The sequence below is a fragment of the Hippichthys cyanospilos genome, chromosome 15 (assembly GCF_059441005.1).
Source record: "Hippichthys cyanospilos isolate Australia breed blue-spotted pipefish chromosome 15, RoL_Hcya_1.0, whole genome shotgun sequence".
In the NCBI taxonomy this organism is placed as follows: Eukaryota; Metazoa; Chordata; class Actinopteri; order Syngnathiformes; family Syngnathidae; genus Hippichthys; species Hippichthys cyanospilos.
The window spans coordinates 4,578,334-4,599,252 of NC_142383.1; the positions used below are offsets into that span (position 1 = coordinate 4,578,334).

At 37.3% G+C, this 20,919-nt stretch overlaps 1 protein-coding gene across 1 annotated transcript in view; it reads left to right on the top strand.

Annotated features, from left to right (window-relative positions):
* Positions 1–19,494, top strand: part of LOC148411418 (ephrin-A5b-like) — a 79,135-nt gene extending 59,641 nt beyond the window's left edge. Inside the window, exons 2-5 of the mRNA XM_088435190.1 lie at positions 6,703–6,995; positions 16,817–16,882; positions 16,969–17,049; positions 18,526–19,494. Coding sequence (XP_088291316.1) covers positions 6,703–6,995; positions 16,817–16,882; positions 16,969–17,049; positions 18,526–18,650 — 565 coding nt within the window. The 3' untranslated portion in view covers positions 18,651–19,494. The remainder of the gene's footprint in view (positions 1–6,702; positions 6,996–16,816; positions 16,883–16,968; positions 17,050–18,525) is intronic.
* The last annotated feature ends 1,425 nt before the right edge of the window (positions 19,495–20,919 follow it).

Consider the following 20,919-nt stretch of genomic DNA (forward strand, 5'->3'; position numbering starts at 1 on the left):
ACCAACGCATAGCGTTGCTTATAGTATTCAGCAGCAAACTTGCAACCAGCAGTTGATGATAGGACATTATTAATGGGGTTATTTTAACGGGACCTTTTCTGGGCCTCCTGGAGTTACGTTGGCATCAGGCTGCATGCTCTTGTATGTCGGCGCTCATGTGCGCTTGTATGTCAAGATAGTCAAGTATGAATACTATGTGCTAGCCAAAAGCGGAAGCTTCCTTTTGATCAGAAGTTGTATCTTGTAAACTGGTGTCATGGCAACCAAGCAACAATCGTTGATGCAGAGGGGGGTTTATGACTCCTGGTTGTAGACCCTTGCGGTTTTACACCATGTTGAATGACAGTGCCCTGTTGTGCGCACATGTGTCCGTATAATGCGTGTATGTTGAGTGACTCTAGTCTAACCCCATGCTGCTATTGTGGCTTTGACCTCCTCGTTCATCAGAATAATCTTGTCACTAATTAACACCGGTCTGGCATGTCTCCACTGTGAATGTCATGATCGGTGTTTTTTTGCTGGTTTTTGTTTTGTTTGAATTTTTGTTGTTTTCCTTGTGTCCCTTTCTCCCATGTCTGTCTTGTTAGGTTCTTGTCTGTGCCTGTGTGCTCCTGTGTTTCTCATTGTCTTGTCAGTGTGTTAATGTTTTATAACAGTTTTGTTTTAATACAGTTTTGTTGCTTAATTTTGGTTTCTATTTGGAATTTTTTGATGAGCAAACCCATTTGAACATACTTGCATGTAGGTTCAAACAAATTTACAAGTATGTTTGTTATATATTTTCATTATGTTTGAACTTGTATTTACAAATATGTTCAAATGTATTTACAAGTAAGTATGAAAACATTTAAAAATATGTTTGAACGTACTTTTAAACTTGTAGGCCAAATGTTTAATATATATATATATATATATATATATATATATATATATATATATATATATATATATATATATATATATATATATATATATATATATATATATATATATAATATAATATAACCGTATATATAATATATATACGGTTCATATAAATATTAAACCGTAGCATTTGTTCCCATAATGGAAGGGGTTGTTAAAGTGCAACCCCTGTAGCATTATGGGGAAAATTGCTATGTTTTCGGCATTTAGATTACAAGTAATGTCCAAATGTAGTTCTGTGTTTGAACAAGTTTGCCGGTAAAAATGTTTATTCCATATTTTCAACTCCGCGCTTTTATACACTTACTAGTATTTGTGTTGCTATTGTTTAGTCCACCCTGCAGTCCAGCCTTGCTTTAGCTCGTTCCCTTTAATAAGGTCCACATCTATACCAATGAACCCTTTTCTGTTGTTATTATTATTATTATTATTATTAGTAGTAGTAGTAGTAGTAGTAGTAGTAGTAGTAGTAGTAGTAGTAGTATTGTTGTTGTTGTTATTAATTATTACTGTAATTGTTTTCATTAATAATATTATGTACAGTTACTTTCATTTCATGAAACGTTTGTGCTATTTTTCCTTAAACTTAAGACTACTAAGTAATCATTATTCTGTTGGTGAACTAAACTTTATTATAATGTATGGTAAGAAAATGTCATGATAAAACACATGACCACTGAGAAAGTGAAATTAGGTGGAACATTTTTTTTTTTAATTTTGCTCTCTCAGAAAAAAGTATAAATTGATTGTTTGATGTTTGCATGTTCCAAATGATATAACCTAGGCTATGTAATCAATGTCATTTGACAAATTTTGCAGTAAAAACACACAGTACAGTAAAAACACTTTGTGTAGACATTGATTTTGATACACACAAATGAATGTGAATGATGCATTATGAATAGAAATCTGTATGCAAAGCTTTACATAGCACATTACGCACATGGTGGGCTCCAGCTGTATTCAAAGAGTAGTGATTTGCACAGTCAGGACCACCAGCTTCCATAAACAGACTGCACTTGTACATTCTTCCTGTCTGTGGTTCCTCTCGCTTGCTCTCCAGCCTCTGTTGTATTTCTTAGGTATCTTAGGTGGCTTCCCACAAGCAGAAATGTGTTTTCAATCTGAGACCAATTATTCATCTCCCTTGGCTTTGTTCCCAACACAGAGACAGAGGGGGGGAAAAAGCAGAACTGTCTATACTTTACAAGCTCCATTTTCCCATCTTACTGCTGTCAACTCCCCATCGAACTGAGTCCCTTGACAGGGACATTATGTGTTTAATAACTGTGTGTGTGCTTGTGTGCGTGGGTGTGTGTGTGCTCATGAGCAAAATCCCACAAACAGATGTGTGTATGTAATTAGCTAACTCTGTAATAATGACTTAAAATTCCTTGCGGCAATACTACGAATGATGGGACATGCGTAGAGAGGGAGAAAGGTTGATGCAGACTCCCCTGCCTGTGGGCAAATTGCCTGACCTCATTTAGTGACACCATGTCACAACCTTTGCTTTCCACCCCTATTTGCACAGAGTACCCTCTAGTGGGAAACCCAGGGAGCTCAGTTGGATGTTAAAAAACTTTGAGGACAAGATTGTGGAGGAGTAAATATAAATACCACCCTATCAGTCTGTATGTGCGTCTTTGTGTCATTACATGTTAGTGAATGTGTTTAGACAGGAGTTTAATTTGTTTCTATTAGCCAAATGCCCTTCCTTATTTGTTCAAATAAATTTGGGAAGCCAATCCGTGACTGTAGTTATAAGGAAACACTTACCAGGTAAACATAGTTCCTTTCATTCATTCACACTATATTTCCAATTTCCCAATCTCTGGATCAAATCAGTGCATTATACACGACCATTCTCCAGTCGATCATCTAAAAGCGCATTTAATGCATGATAAATCAAAAGAAAATATTTTACTTTCTATGCTTCCCTCCATTTCTCTTTATTGGTGACTTGTGTCAAACGTTTCCCCTCCCTCATAATTTCTTTTCATCACTCACTCGTCAGTCTTTTTTCTTCTCGATCGTTTTACAATCACTTCCTTTTTCCTTCTCCGAATGAAACACTGTGTTTGCTTCTCTCCATACTGCCTTTGTCATACCTTAAAGGTTCCAGGCCAACACAACAGATGGGGATAAAGAAAGCAAACAAGGTAGGGAGTTGACTGAAATGAGGGATTATCTGTAGTTATGTGCCTTGCTAAGAGCTCCAGTTACAGATTCATTGATAAACCCTTTAGTGGCTGAGGCATTCAACTAATTCCGAATCATTAATCCAAACTGCAAATGGAATTAGAATCATATATTTTATTTTTATTTACAGAGGGCTCATTATGTTTAGAGAGGGTGGAAAGTTTGTTATCCACCCCCAAAACAAAACAAAATACCATCCCCCCAAAAAATAACAAAGAAGGAAAATCCATTCAATTGAAATTGTCTGTGTATGCTTATTACGTAACAAAGGCACCACAAGCAACCAAATCTTGTAGAAACTCTAATAAATAAAAGTTCTATTTGAATATACTGTGGAGTTGATGGTTTAAAAGTAATTCCCAAGACACTGTCAATCTATTCTCATAGTTAAGTTTATGGTATGGTTGAGCTAATAATTCAGATTCAGTAAGTATAAAGGATACCGAGGTACAGATTAAACTTTATAATAAATACCATACAAATATGGAAAAAGCTCGAGGTTAAAGCAATCTGTTTACATTGACAGACTGGGTTTTACGATATAGTGACTCCGAAATGCCATTCTAACGTAGTCTTAGATATGCTTACTTTTGAGTTACCGGTAATTGAAATCGTGGTGTGTGTCATATTACTGCCAGTGATAACACATTTACATCTGTATTTCATGACCTGGGAGGAAAACTGTCTCTAGAAGGCACAGTGGGGGATTCCGGATCTTCTTAGGGCAAAGATAATAAACATCAAAGCAGAATGAAAAAAAAAACAAAAAACGTTGTTCAGCTTATTCCTTAATCGAAACCAAAGGACAGTAAAAACTCAAAATGGTGTCTATTTGACTACATCTTGACTCTGGCTGTGCTTTTGTAGCTTTGCACTATTTTATTTCTGTTACTAAAGAGCATCTACGTACGTTCATCTGGCCAACATCTGGGTTACCCTCTTATGCTCACTTTAAAGGATGGGAACATCCTTTCCCACTGTAACATTTCCCACCTATTGTGCATATTGTTGTTCATAAAACCTGTATTAAGAGCATAACAGTATTATTTGAAGAAGAATCAATGGTCATTTAGAATCCATACTAAAACAGGAATTTATTTGACTTTTCACACCACTGGATGGGAACCCGTCCCTTACTTTACACACAGCTTGAAACACAACCTGGTGACACCAGGCTTGATTGTAAGTAAGTATGCACAGAAGATATGCGTCTCAAAAAAGTTTGTAGCGTACAGACATGTTTGACCCACATGTTGAAACAAATCATTCGATGATCCGCTGCTAAGGTCAGTGGTTGTGTCGACCCCGGACATCCTCTCATCATGGTCGATCTTGCTATTGATGGCATCATCTGATGGAAATAGAAGTCTGTATTACCCTCACCGGGAAAACGTTTTTTTTTTTTCAAAATCTGAACATAAATCAATCTTTTTCATTTTCTTGCCTTATCTTGCTTGTTACTGTGTTTTCATTTCCTTGTCATGGCATCTCTCGAGGCATTTGTATATTCTTTTTGTGTGTTGTGAGTTATAGTCTTTGAGCTTTAAGCCTTGCTGTAAAACTCTATTCAAGTTTTCCATGACATACATTTAGGATTTTGTTTTCAAAGTATCATCTCTGGCAAAAGAGCCAAATCCTAAATGATTACAACCTATTTCTGTTTGATTGCAAGATGTGGCCCCTGACTGCTTGAATTCTCGTTTGGTGGTAATTTGGTGGCATTTGTATGCAGGGGAAGTGTGAATTGTTCACTAGAGACTGCTTTGTAGAAGCTTGTTGAATCCGGGAGTAAACATCGTCCCCACTCCAGACACAATTTCAGACTGACGACTACAAAATTGACCATCTTCAAAACCTCGTTCAAACTTATCCAAACTTTGCCATTGATTAGTTGGAAGTTCCTCAGTTTGGGTCAGGTTTGATAGAAAGCTGCTGACGAGAAAAGTTAAAGCTGACCTATGGGGTTCAGTAAAGACATGAGGACAAAGCAAGACCAGTGCTTCTGGCTAAGGTCATGATACCGTGGAGCCACTTGCCCTCTGCTAGTCATAATATAAGCAAGGCTATGGGAAGACATGTGTTTGCCTGGAGCCAAAATATTGGATGGGATGGGGTTTTCTGGTGAAAACATGGTCTTAAGTTTCATATTTAACCAGGATATTATTAGAGAAAAAAAATTTGAGTGTAAATGACAATGCCACAAAACACACATCCACTCCTCTATGCCCACTAATCCTACAGCACATGTACATTTTGTGTAGCAACAACCTGATACCCCGAACACTTCCCATCATGCTACTCGCGTCTCATGTAGCCCTAACATGTCAGCTGCAACAGCTGTGTATCAATCCTTTTCTTTTCCGGTTTTCACCTGGCTACAGATCAGCAACTGTTTACCCAATAGCATCCACATGTAGCAGAACCTGGCTCACTTTGTGTTCTGGATCCAGCTAATTCCAGTCTTACCAAACCAAACAAACCTGTTGTGTTGTTTGGCAGCCGCATCGGCCCATCCCGTTGGATTCTTGGACACAGTCGCTGGCTTGTTCCCCCTCTTTGCGACTTCTGTGTCAGTGAACAGAGGAGTATTCAAGACCTCTGTAGCATGTCAGTGATCCTGATCCAAGGCCCATTAGCAGCAATAGTGACACAGCCAGCCACTATGGACTTAATCGCCGTCCGCTAAAAGTCTCAAATATGCAACCTTATTAAGCCCCTTTGGGAATATGTTTCCAATCATCCTCGTGTCAAATGAATACCTGTCTTATCCCTGCTGAATTTTTACTCTCTGTCTCTTTTCCACACAATTTACAGTAGGCGAGATTTGGTAGCACAGTTAAGCTTTAACATGTGTGTCATTTTCCTAAACTCATGCACAAGCTGTTTAAAAGTTTTCCTCTGCTGATGACGATCACATTCCAGAATGGATTCCTCTTTAGGCGAATTTGAACCAGAAAATTAACCCTGTCTGGGTCTTTAATGTTTGCACCACCGCAAACCATCACCACTTAGCACTGACACTAATACATGTCTTTGGACTGGTGAAGGGGGTATCACAGGAGGCTTTCTGCCAGATTGATGGAATGTTGTGAAGGGATTCGGTATAGTCTTCCAAGTGGCTTTACGTAATTGAGTCAGGCATACTGAAATGCAATACTACATAAATGTAGCCTAGAAACAGCTGATGAATAAGATTATGAATAAGCTAATTTGATATTTTATAGATAGATGCTAGTACAAGTAAGGAAGAAACATTAACAAAGGGACATAAATATCTTAAACATTTTAACCTGAAGGAAAAGGTCAAGTCAAGTTTATTCATTCAGCCCAGGATCGCTACACTCTATATTATAGAGTGTATAAGGTTGGTATCAGCACTGAAACGATACCTTTTCACCCATCTCTAGTTAAGTTTCCTTTCAAAAAAATCTTGCAAGCTTGGACCGTGAAAAATCCTACAATTTCAGAGTGTACTCACCAAACACATATAAACCTATAGATCAGTTCCAAATGCATTTATGTTCTCTAACACTTCCAGATATCCTAACATTTTATTCTGTTCTGTCTTTTCTTCAGGTTTTATCGGGGAGATTACCACATTGACGTGTGTATAAATGACTACCTTGACGTCTACTGTCCACATTACATCAGCCCGGTCCCGGATGAGCGGGCCGAGCGCTATGTGCTTTACATGGTGAACTATGATGGCTACAGCTCATGTGACCACACTGCCAAGGGCTTCAAACGCTGGGAGTGCAACAGGCCTTTGTCTTCAAATGGACCGCTCAAGTTTTCTGAAAAGTTCCAGCTCTTCACACCATTCTCATTAGGCTTTGAGTTCCGTCCTGGCAGAGAGTACTACTACATCTGTGAGTACTCATTTTTACCGTTGACAGAAACCACTCAAAACAAAAACTTTATTTCATTAATCTGTTACGTTATGCAGGCTTTGACATTATTTGTAACATTTAAGTCAAACGGTTACCTTATGTGGTAATGGACAATGGTTGGCATTCCATTTGAAAGAAAATGTAATAATATTATATTAATATAATATTTTTAACCGAAGATTTTTGTTGAATTCCAAATCATGCATTAGTGTTTTACTTTCCACTATGCAGTATTTTGAAAATGTTATCACTTTAGAAATGTGAAAAAGATGTTGAGGAGCAATACAACAAAAAGAAAGAAAAATAAATCTGTAACTGGTTTCCTGGGGTGTGAGGGTCAACCCAAAGCGCAAGTCACAAGGAGAAAAATACTTTGACTGTTTAGGTTTTAGACTGAAGTGTCTTGTGCTGCTTACTGGCTGAGCTCGGCTTTCTTTTTTTTTTCCTCGTGAGAAGACTCAGGAAAACAAGCAGCTGGAAACGTATGTTTTCATAAGTGATGTCACTGCCCTGAAGCAACAGAACAGAGTGACTAAACCACATACAGTGGCTCCCGTTGGTAGATTTGTGGTATTTTGATCGCATTTCAAGTCGAGGACAAGTAAATGTAACCAATAAAAAGATTGTCAACTCACAACACATATTTAACGTTGGAACAAGACTACATTCAAATGTTGGGAAAGTAAATGTTTTGTTTCTCACAAATCTAATCTCAAATTTACGTCTGGAATATTTCTGCAGGATTTTGATTTTCTAGGTTGCATGATTTATATGAGATGTTTTTATTGGCTCTCAGGATTTGGTATCCGCTGAAACTGACAATATGTGTACGACTCTGGTACCCTGGCTATTGAGGACAGCAAATAGGGTCGGCTTTTAAGCTTGACCAACATGTTGATCATGGCATTTCAGTTTATAATCTTTTCACGCTGGTTGTTTGAAGACTCACGCAACATCAACAGTAGACAGTCAGTTTTGTAATGATGCATGGCCATTTTTGCTGCTGTTTCTCTACGTTTGTTTTCGAAAGGGTGAACAGTGGGTTATAAAAGTGAAAATACCCTGGGGCCTTAGCATAGACTGTTGCTGTTGACTGGAGGCCCATCAGATGCTCAGTGCTATACATAATGGGCAAGAAAATAATGTGATACAGCTGTTGAATATCTCACTGATGCAGAAACAGATAGTGAACTCGGACTGCACGTTGGTATTATGCTACGCTTATGCTAATTTTATACACAGTTAACTATGTTTTAGCAGCTGCCGCCTTTGGTCCCACTGCAGACCGTGTCGTATTGGAACAAAGCATAACAATAGCCGATAGCTCATTGAAGCATTGCGCGTCAACTTCGGGTTGGGATTCTGTAAGTGACAAAGTGAGGTGGGGGTGGGGGTCATGTCTGCCTGCCTCTGTGAGACAGATACTCCTTTATCCTCCTCCACGGTGATTGTCACTGGCCCCAGGCAGGAGGGAAGTGGAGGCGGGGTCACGTCAAATAGATGACACCTGCTGTTGGCTACTGGCCGTCTGGCAGACATGCATAAAGGCCAAGCAGTATTGCCGGCTGGTCTAGCGAGGCCAAAGGTTACGAAGATGACTATGAAGTCATTGCTGCTGGCTTCTTAAGGCCTCAGAGGACGGCATGTTTTTCTTATAGAGCTGTAGTAGAGCAAGGAAAGCCTGATCCTAATCTCAGGGGATAGAAATCCAATTTTCAGAGGAGACAGTTGAGAGTCTGTCTCTCCCCGTGTGAGAGAGATGACTGACTCCCTGTAAAGCCCCCAACGCTTCAAACGCCCAGGCTCAGCGCTTGTGTACACTCGGCGTAGATCTACATCGATAATGACGTGGGCTTGGACAGCACAAGCAGCTTTCCCTTTAACTTCTCACAGAAACACAAGCACAAAAGGCCCCAACATAAAACCGATCCTTACACAATCTGATCCCTCAGTATTTATATCAGGGTCTGGCTAATTCCCTTCGCAAAAGAGGCCTTACATGTCTGACTGCAATTCTCTGTTGGCACCAAATCTGAAATAATCCTGATCATGAGGCTGCAGCCACATCCATACATACTATACTGTGTAACTGTGTATGTGCGTGTGTGTGTGTGTGTGTGTGTGTGTGTGTGTATAGTAAGAATATCGTTATCAGTCACAAAAGGTGATGATGCACAAAAAAATACATATATAATAATATATATATATATATATATATATATATATATATATATATATATATATATATATATATATATTTTTTTTTTTTTTTTTTGTGCATCATCACCTTTTGTGACTGATAAACTGATAATGATATTCTTTAAAATAATTTAGCATGTCTTCATACATTTGGAGCTAGTATCCAACTACTTTCTGAAACAAAGCTGACTAACAGTTTAAAGCAGTATAATTCCTACTATTTGAGAAAGACTGGTATAAAGTATTAAAGCGTGTTACACAGGAAAAATCAATGACACTAATTGATCTGAAATGTAATGGCCGAAGTCCTTCAAACATGTTATTCATATTTTTTTGTGTATGTCTAAAACATTCACATTATGCATACATAACTGGGAAGGCCAAGTCTGGTCCTCAAAAGCCACAATCCAGCCTGTTTTCTATGTTTCCCTTAACCAACACACCAGAAACCTGATACAACCCTGATCATTTGATTCAGGTGTGTTGGTTGAAGGGAAGTATGAAAAACAGACTGGCTCGTAATTGATCGTAATTGACCACTAATGATGTACATTATAATATTTCATATTTTTGGGACACGTATCCCCTTTCACATAAATTAACCTATTCAGAATTTTCCCCAAATTCACACTTTAGAGGCTTGTATGTTTCTCATTCAAAATATTCTTGATTTTCCCCAAATTACACATTTTTCATCCCCAAATTCACCATTCATTTTCAATGGTCAGGTTTTCCACAAAGGTTGTTCATAATTCGTTCCAATTTCCATCATTTCACATTTTTATCATTTCTGTTTGAATTTTATATTGTTCAGCTCATTTAGTTACAATGGGAACCATTTTTCAACATGCCACAAATGCCATAAATTTTACATTTTCAACATTAGATTACAAAAAAATTCCAATTACAGAACAGAACAGATTGACATTGTCACTATTTGAATTTCAAAAACTACAGCTCATTCAATGTGCATGGCCAAAATTCTTATTTACTTTTGATTGTGACAAATAGAAATTTCCATTCATTCTCAATAATACAATCAGAAAAAAAACAACTTGCCTTATTCTCATTACAAATTCTAAATGTTCAACTCATTTAATTGAGGATAGAAATGAACATGCCAAAATGTTCACTTATCACAAAAATATCACAATTCTTCAGTGACACGTTTTTAAAAAACATTAAATTCAATATGATTTCACATCTTTCAATATCTTTCGTTCTCATTTCAGCGTTTTCAGTCTCTTTCCACATCTTTAAAAATCATTACATATTTAAATATTTGTTTCACTTAGTATGTCACTCTTCACAATTCCCCCCAAATTACAAAGGTCTAGTTGATCATTGCACCTTTTTGTTGTACTATTCTCACTTCCTGCTTCTCATGCAAAAACAGGTAAGGTCATTGAAGCACACATAGCTTCAATATTCGCAGCCCTTGAATTATTTTTTTTCCTTAAACCACAGAGAATGGGGAAAAGATTTAGAGTAGATTTTATGTTTTTGCATACAATTTAAAAAAAATTGACAAACCATATAGTTCTGCTCTGAGTGGAAAGTGGAAGTGGAATAGCAGATACTGGAGTGGTACTGGAGTTTCTGTGAGTGGTTGTGGAGCTCAGCTGTGTCGCTTCAGGATAGAAAAGCCAGACTGTGGCCTCAGTGGCAGACATGAGCAAAGCAAAGGATACATGAGTGTAATTGCTAGTTTGTTGGAGTCTGTGGAGGGATGTTTGGATTTGCTGGGAAAGTAAGAGAACAGAACACAGTAGAATCAAATGTGAGTGGCAAACTAAAAAATTGAATACATTTGAGGTGCGAACCTTAATGAAAACACAAGAATATTGATTCCTACATGACGAATGTATATGTGGCCACTAAAAATAGACTGTATTTAAAATATATATATATTTACATGTATTTAAAAATGATGTATTCTTGTCATTGTCTCCATCATATGACACCAATGGTGCATAATTGCACTCACAGTCATAGAAAGAAGAGCAGTTGAGTGTTTCCCACTTTGGGTGCCGATATTTATTTTCTTTTATTTCTAAAGTGGTTTGGCCTTTTTAGCATTCAAAAACATGACAGCAGCCTCCAGTATTTTTCAAGCGTGTTGCAACAGTTTGCTGAACGAACGCAGCAACAACGCAGCTATTATTTTTGTGGGTGTCCTTTGTGTTATTTGAAAAAGTTGGACATGCATAGACTGATTCCCTGTTAGTATTTACTCTATCAGTAGTAGAGATGCACAATGACTATTGTTGTTTTTTTCTCCACTAATAAGATGCTTATAACATACCACTTCTCAATACAGATATGATAACTGATATTTACTGATATAACAGTTGTTGCAGCCTAAAACAGAGGTGTGAAACTCAAGGCCCGGGGGCAAGAACCAGCCCACTACATCATTTTATGTGGCCTGCAAAATACTGTTTTGAAGTTCCTGCAAGTCGTCTTAAACTTTTTAAAATTTGTGAAGAAAAAAAATATATCATTTTTTTTGTTCTCAATCTCTCTTTTGAACAGTTCGTACTGACCTCTGATCTCAAAATTTAGGTAAGTGTGTGAGGAACACACTTAAAATTTATTTGACTTCACGATTATTCCGGCCCTCTGACAGAAACTAAAACTACAATGTGGCTCACGGTAAAAATGTGTTTGATACCTCGGCATAAAAGAATAAACATTTCAATTTCACGTTACCAGAGAATTAGTTTTAAAAAGTGTTTAGTGACACCAGTCTCATTTTTTACTGCTTTCTGGTCTGTTGTCTCCTCAGACAATATAGCAATCTCAAAAGTGCTAATTCATATCCATACCTATTGTATTTCTAAAGGTAGTCATATGTTATCACCCCGACTAGTGTTTTATATATATTTTAGAGTAATGCTTCAAAGAATATATTAATTAACATGCCTGTGCTTTCTGCCTTTTTTCATATATGAAGATTTCTTCAAGAACAAAATAAAAACAAATGAATAAAACGATCACTCACCATCTCCATTTCAACAAGCCATGGCCATTTGTATTCCAGCAAGTCCAGCAGGATGCAGTAAAGTGTCACTGTTTGATATCCATCTGTTTTCTGAACCGTTTCAGTAATTATCTTAGCGATACCTCGTTCTAGCTGCTCTACCTTTGTGTTTGTTGCCCCAGGCGCCTACTGAACCTGACAAAAGGCCACGCAGGTCTCGTTGGTCGGCTAACTGCAAGCTCTACCTTCAGCTAGAAATACAGTTAAAAAGGAAAAGTTGATACCACAACCATCAGGCCAGATGATCTTGGCTGTGGCACTCATATAAGTAAATGGGTCCCATCACAACCCCCAAGTGTTAATATTTTAGGCAAATATTGTTTTCTTTAGCAAGGGGAGACTTCAGCTGGTTGCATGTGTATCTCCTTATTTTTTCAGTCATTGAACAGTTCATTCATTTGTGCTTTGTTTGCCTTGATCTTTGTTTTTTTGGCGCCGCCTCTGGCCGCTGTTGATATTACATTTTGAAGTGAGAAGGATGGTGTGGTTTTGAGAGCATTCAGTCGGTGACGCACAAATTGTTTTGTCTCAGTGATATCTGGTTCACAACATTCCTACAAAGAAAATATAACTTACATACTTTCTTACAATTAAGAAAGTACAACTTACATACTTTCTTTGTAGGAATGTTGATGTATGATAATATGGCAAAAATGTGTTTGTTTGTTGATCCAACAACTTGTGAGTGTGGATACCATGCTAGCTAATATTAGTTCTTATCTTCATCATGTTATATAGTGATGACCTGTATTCGTTTAACTCCTTCACATTTTCCTTTGTGACAGGTATTTCCCTTTAAAGTAATAACTTGTAATTTGGTTTTATGATTGACTTAATGTAATTTGCATACGTTTTTGTACAATTTGAGTCCCACTCTGCAATAAAAATCTCAAGCCTTGACCAGTCCGTGGTGATAAATAGGTTGGAGACCACTTTTCTAAGTGACCGAAACCAGGGCAACATAAGTGTATTTGAGGTGGCTTTTAATATTGGCATTTACTGATATTGAATGAAATGACGTCATTGTTTACCATTATCGGTCCAATAATTATCAGTCCGATAATTATTGTGCATCCCGCATTAGTCGTGGTGGTAAGAAAGTGCTTTAATATGGACTAATTTCAATGAGCTACTTAAACATTTTGAGGCATTTCATGTGGACGTTATCAAATTCAGTCGGGTTTTAGGCTTCCCTCAGAAGTTCAGAAATTGAAAGACTATTCAACCACTTTTTTGTAAATGTAATTAAACTATATAACAGCTAAAACAATAAAAATAGGATTTTTTTTTTCCAAGTTTCTACATTTGTATGATCCCCTAAAGAACCTTAATAGGCAGATGCAGTGTAAACTTTACTTTGGTTGGTGGTCTAGTGCAGGGGTTCTCAAACATATTGGTGTCAGGGACGTCTTTTAGAAAGCAAATTTTCTAAGGACTGCCATTGCAAATGTTTGTTGAAACAAAACTGAAAAAAACCACATAATTTAAGCCATATCTAAGCACCTTTTTTATTCACCAACAGATACAAATATATTTGCTACTTTGCAGCTAAACTGAAGTTTAGAAAATAAAAATTACAAATTGCACTCCCCTTGTAACAAACCGGGCGAATTTCCCCCCAAAAGGCTGCTGACAATTATTTGGTCAAAAACAGCATTATAAAATAAAATGCCATATTTACTGGCTTCATCGCCCCCATAGCAAGCAATTGTCGACACAAAATGCATTTTGACAGATTTAAAAATTATTACATTTTTAAAAATATATTAACTCATTCACTGCCAGGGTCGTATATTTACATTTATTTTTAAGAGTCCGGACAACCGATACTTAAGTACATTAAGGACATTAATTTCCAGATATTTCAGTATTAAATCAATACTGAAGTATCTGGGATTGAATGCCTGGACTGTGAAAATGTGAAAATACATCCGGCATTGCATGAGTTAAACTGGTTGAATTGATCAAGAGTAATGAATACTTTCACAATTTAATATAAAATAACATGAAATTAACACAAAGGTATATATTTATTTATTAATAACCCAAACTATTTCACAGACCCCCTGCAGTCTGGCCACGGACTCGCAGGGGTCTGCGCACCCTATTATGAGAACCTCTGCTTTATGGAACCTTCAAAAATATTTTAGTAATTACCAATACGCAGTTGCAGCTTAAACCTTACTTTGGTTGGTGGTCTAGTGAATTAGTTCGCCACTGTGATATTGATACATCTATTGCCCTTGACATTTATTGAGTGAAGCAATACATGTTTTATATTAGTCCAAGAAATGTAGGACTAGCCCAAGCCAACTGAATAAGACCGCACAGCAAAATCATGGCAGCACACTTCAAAAACACAAAGTTAGACTCGTAAGTTTTATCTGGCTGAGCGGTAAGTTATTGGATACTGGTTGAAATGAACAGACAGAGCGTGATTGGCATTGTTTCTCTCACATGTATTCGCCCTCAGCTACTTGACATCTAATATTCCACTCATGGCGAGGTTTACGACGACTTTCATCTCCTCTTACAGCCATACAGCATCTAATACTGCACTTTTTGAAATGAGAGCCTAGGTCACGGGTACAAGTGGAAAGACTGAGATTCATCGCTGGATCAGAATCTGTCACGCAGAGTTTCTACATGAGTGTTAAAGAATGAGTGTCAGTGTCAACAAATACCTCTACAGTCAGTATGTCCTCGAGGACAGACGAGACAGGAACAGGATATTTGTGACCGGTTAAGTGTGCCGTGTCTTGTCACAGATTTCTTAGCCGATTCTGCAGGTTCATGTGAACCGGGATCATTTCGAAACAGTCTATAGAAGAACTACAAAAATCACAAAGGAAAAAAAAGCCTGAAGTTTTTACTAGATCTTTGTCGTGTAAATGTACCCTTCAAGCAGATTGAGGCATCAGGAAATGACCGGGGTCAGTCCAGAAAGAGGGGAGATTGTCAGACGAAGATAGTGCTCGACCACACATCAAAATATTCCAGGCAATAGTGGAAGGCAGCCCAAGTGCTCTTGTAGTCTGTGAATGACTTTTATTTAAGGGAAAAAAATTAAACGTTTCACAAACCACTTTAACTACTGCTGCACATGTTGAAGGTGAGCATAGTAGAAATGAGGGATGGAAATGTGCAAATGACATTGAGTTGCTTTATGGGAATGTGCTGTGGATGCAGTCTAAACGTTTTTACACCAGGATGAGGAAGTTCAAAAAAAGAGATAACGTTCCTCTGGGGTGGAGTATTTTAAAGGAGATGAAGCTGAATTCCTTCTCTTAAAAAAAAAAAAAAAACACCGACCTTGCCAAGTCGTTCATTCTGAACTTAAAGAGGAATGTTATTGTCACTTAATGAAGGGCAAAATGTGCACATTTAGAAAAAGCACAGACCGGATTTCATTAAGTACGTATTTACTGTCATACACAAAAGGAGAATATTCAACAAAAACTTATTTAAACGCACAAATAACTATTTTTTTACCAATAGTTCATAGTAAACTACAACTGAATTTGAGCTTTTTATATTTTTGTCGATTAGTTTTTGTGAATAGTGGCAAATGAGCCAAGATAATTACTGTATTTCCCCAAATGCAAGACGCACTTGTGTGTAAGACACACCCTTAATTTTGGGGTGACATTTTGGTATTTTCTTTGTATAAAACACACCAACGCTGTGCCAACATTAATATTTTCTTGTATTCATGTATTTAAATTATGTATTTCTTGCGAGTTAAGTTAAGCATGTTACAGATTTCCCACATTGCCTCATCACTGTATTGTTGAATGCACTTGAAGCACTCGTGTCTTTTTTCCTCGCGACGCCATTTAAGTTTGTTTTACCATAAATACTTGAAGTAGAGCAGCATCCATGTTTCACCAAGTTTATGATATGTGTATATGCTAGAAGGCCATAATTAATAAATGAGTCAAATGGATTAATTCTATGTGTTTTCTAACCAGTGAACTCTTAATTGAATCAGCTGGAAACATAATGTTTCCTCTCGGTTTTAGTAATATACCTGTGTGTGAACTAGGATGGACTCGGACTTTGGTACAGTTTGCCCACTTCTTTTATTGAAAATAATGCCGTAACAACCTCAGCTAACATAAGCAGCTGTTAGCTGCAACAGCCACTTGATGCTAACAGCCAATTGGCGTCATCTCCACTAGCGCTTCCCATTACAGTAATTATTTTAAGTAAGAAATACGGCCGATCTAAAAACGCACACCTGTGAATCAAAACTCAGCTCATGTGGTTGACAGATCAATATTCCTCGATTGATGTCAAATAAAAAAATAAAAATAAAATCACATTTTTTTAGTTACCGTTTATATAACACACCCATACTTTTGGCCTTCATTTGGGGGAAAAAAGGTGTGTCTTATATTTGGGGAATTAAAGAAGATTACATTTTTGACTAGCTGCTACTTTACTGCAAAAAAAAATGTCAATCGCTGTTTGTTTTGAAATATATCTGAATAAAGAAAAACTGGAAACATTTATGTTATATGTGTCTAACTGGCTTTTTTTTTTTTTTTTCCCACAGCTTCCCTCACAGACGCCAAAGGAAGACGGAGCTGCCTTCGTCTCAAAGTCTTTGTTAGGCCACAAAGTAAGTTGTTCATTGTAAGGACTGTAGATGAGTGACGTTGGATTTCAGTAATCACACGTCTTCTTCTCTCCTCTTTGTGTTTCAAGACAATTGTGTGCGAAACACTGGGAGCGTACAGGAAGGGGTCGACTTTGACGAAAACAGTCACAACAGTCTAGAACCCAGAGGTTGGTCAAAGTTTTGGGCTGTTTGCGTGTGTGCGTGTGTGTGTGTGTGTGTGTGTGTGGGGGGGGTAAATGTTAATTTAAAATTTACCTCTTTTTACTCATTTTATGATCACTAGGAAACACTACATAGTGCACTAGTTCAGCGACAATATTTGAATTATAGTATGTACAATGCTTTCATGTAATTATTACATGCGTGTGTATATTTCTGTGTGCATCTTATGACCATATTTAAATACCGTAGGTCAAACTGTGCATGCGTAAAACTATAATTAATGCAAACTTTTCTGTAAATGCATGTCGGTCTGTGTATCTCTTAACTCTTTCAATTGCTCATAACTGCTCATAATTCTGATCAATTCATGCATATAATCTTATTTTTATGCTTACTCAATTTCAACATACAATCAGCTTACTGACATACTGTACTTTGCTTTCTGTATCCGAATACACATATCACATTTCTGTTTATAGCCTTAAAGGGACACTGTGTAATAATTTGACCGTTTTTCATTACGGACAGCAGGAGGTGTTGCTATAACAAACATGGCAGCAGAGACGTGCCACCCCCCATGTAATATAATTTGATGATAACTAGACCTACGAATATATTGAAAACATACTATTGGTCGTTAAGAACAGTTATTGTGCAAGTCACTGTCGGTACTCCTCCAACTGAGTCTTATTAAAAAAAATAACACGAACAATTAAAGAGAACAAAGTGGAGTCGTTTAATACCTTCAACGACAGCTAAAATTGTTGTGTTGGGGTTTTTTTTCAAATAATGAAAATAATACAACCTAGGAAACTAATAGTAGAAGGAACCCTGTGATAGCCATTTCCCCCGTGGCAGTTACTACCGGTTGTATTTTATCCTGACAACTTGTCTGGCACCTGAATTCGTGCTGTGGCTTGTAACATTACCACATCATTTTACAATGTTTACTGCTGCTACTTTTAGTCAAAAGTGGATTTCTGTAGTCCTTATTTGACAATTATTGTGGATGCCTGAAAAGACTCAGCATGCCTCACTGTGAAAACTTCAAATCCAATAAAATAACATTTTCATTGTTTGCGAATTATTTTTACCAAAACTAATTATAAAACCTTTTGAAAAGTTCAAATCACAATAGAATATTGTAAGTCTAACCAATTAAATGCAATGGAAAAACTAAATGACTATTTTTCTAGGTGGGTAGGGGAAGTATTTAATGTAAGTGGTGTGAAGTAATTTCTGTCTTCTCCGTGTAGTATTTAGTGGTTTTGAAATAGCTCCAAAAACCACAGCGCAGTCAAATCATTATTTTATTGGTCCCACAGAGATTTTATGGGGTTGGGAGTGCATGCGTGCTTAACCTCATGATGCTATCGTTACTATTTGTAAAATAAAGACACTCTCAGTCTGTTTAGTTTAAAAATCCTATTTGATAATTTGCCAATTCACTAACAACAACGATTATCTTTTGCTCTTTTCAGATGACATCAGTCACGAGTCACCAGAGCCTTCCCGAAGAGACGTGAGCTCCGCCGCCTGGCGCTGCTGTTCCGAGCTCCCGCTTAGCTTTGCCCTCATACTCCTGGCAGCCATCTTGTCTTTATAGCGTTCACTTTGAGGAAACGCCCAGGAATTGACTGTCCCGGTTGGACCACATGCTGCCCGACCCTGCAAACCCTCCCCCTTAAGGAGCACTTTTTTTAATTACATAAAATAGAAACAAAAATAAACACTGACAATCTCTCTCATTGAAAGAGGAAAGGACCGTGAAAATCGTTTAAGCATCTAATGACTGACCTTGGAGCAGGTGGCCCATGGGAAAAGAGGCAGAATCTCATACTATTCATCTCTAAGATGTTTAACATTTATTTGTGACAGAAACACACACACACACACACACACACACACACAAATGCACATAACACCAGTGTTCACATTCTTTTGAGAAGCGCTGCAGGACCACTCAAACTTTCCAGGATTTGTCTGTGTCCTCACATGAGAAGATCGTTGGTTGCCACAGGTCAGAAAAAAGGAGATTTTTGCTTGTATGGGGGGTGAGGGCAAGCCTCTCACAATGTAACCTTCCTCAGGTGATAAAGGTGTTGAACAATTTGTTAAGAGACTCTGGAGTAGCCGTTGATGAAAAGATTTTGAGAACATTAAAGAAGCACTCATTTTTAGTGGCAGGATTGAAACAATTTAGTATTTTTTATGTTCATAGAGCACGTTTCAGGTGTAGCAGCCAACACGGGTGTATAGTAAAATATTGGAAATTACGTGCAAGATTTTTTATTTCTTTTTTAATCCTGGCAACGTGTTTTATTTATTGTGATTTCTGTTCAGCCTGTAGCTCTAGTAAAAAGGCAATAAACACTTTAACACAATAACTCATCAGGATAAGTACCATAACACACATTTCATTTGGAAATACCATATAATAATATTAAATATAGTTTGTGTATCTGTTTTTTTGTTTTATTTGGGGGGTGGGGGGGGGGGGGGTGACTAAGTCCAGGAAGACAGAAAAGAAGTCTGATGTGCTATCAGGGTGTACAAAGTGTGGAATATGTGTTCAAATGTGTTATTAATGAATGTCACAGTTGTAGGTTTCCTCTTGCATTAATCCTTTTGTGAATCACTGTCATAACACACTTATTGTATATAGTAACACATGTCCTAAAGAGTTCTGGGATGTTTAAATGCATAAACTGAAGTATATAAATAGCAATGGTGGGTTTAGTTCTGTTTCAGATTTGGACGAATGTTGATGATGCAGCGTTTGGCACTACACCTTTTGTTTCCACTGAATCAAAAATCATTCATTTGCTCATGGCATTTTGATGTTTACCAACTTTGTGGGAACAGAAAAATAGAAACAGTCTTGGATATGTTTGGTGTGGAAGAATTTACCTAAATGCAGATATAGTTCAGCTTTTATGTACAGGTGCCCATATATTGTTCACATGCTGTCATGTATAAAGCTTTTTTGTTTAAAAAAAAAATACACTACACTGGTGTACCTGCCGATTGCTGCTCTGAAAAATCAACTGCATAGAAAGAGGAAGAATAGTTGTCTAATGGTAAAAAGTAAAGCCACTACGTGCAGTAAATGAAACAAAGCAAGATGTGCTTAGCATAATTTCTTTGTTGTGCCAAGCAATAAAAAAAGGTTAACACAGAGGCCCATAACATTTTCCTACAGGATGGAAAGCAAACTGCTTTGTTAGCTTTATTCATTTTGGTTTAGTCAAGTGTTAGTCCAGTAAGTTTAAAGAATGACAGATATTCTGTGGATAAACTCAAATAATATAATCAAAATAAGAATGGCAGGTTTTTTTTTTTTTTACATGCAAAATATCTAGTTTGTAACTACTCTACAAAAAGAAGAATTTCACAAAGTAATAATTTTGTAATTGATAGTTCACGTTTCTCTGTGAAGCGCACATTTACTCTAGATTTCTCATCTAGATTTCTCTTCTAGATTTCTGAGAATCCTGCTAAATGTGGGTGCTACATTCATAATTAACATGCATGTTGAAGTTTGATGTTTCGTATCACTACATTCACTGACTTATTTGCATCGCATGATATCAGATGCGCTTAACTAGCTCCCCGTCTATGTCTTTGGATGTTTTTATTGTGTTCGCATCCTCGCAGATCCATGCAGATAACAAAAGATGGACTTAATGGTTTCATTCCTTTCCTGCCTTCCACCGCCAACCTCCGTACGTCTGATTTCCGCCAATAGTCTACTCACCATAAAATTGTTACCTTCGGCCATGTCACCATGAGAAAAACACCCGGTTTCCTGGATACTGTGTATCCAACAATGACTCTATTGTAACATACAGTGTTAGATACTTTGTTCACACCCA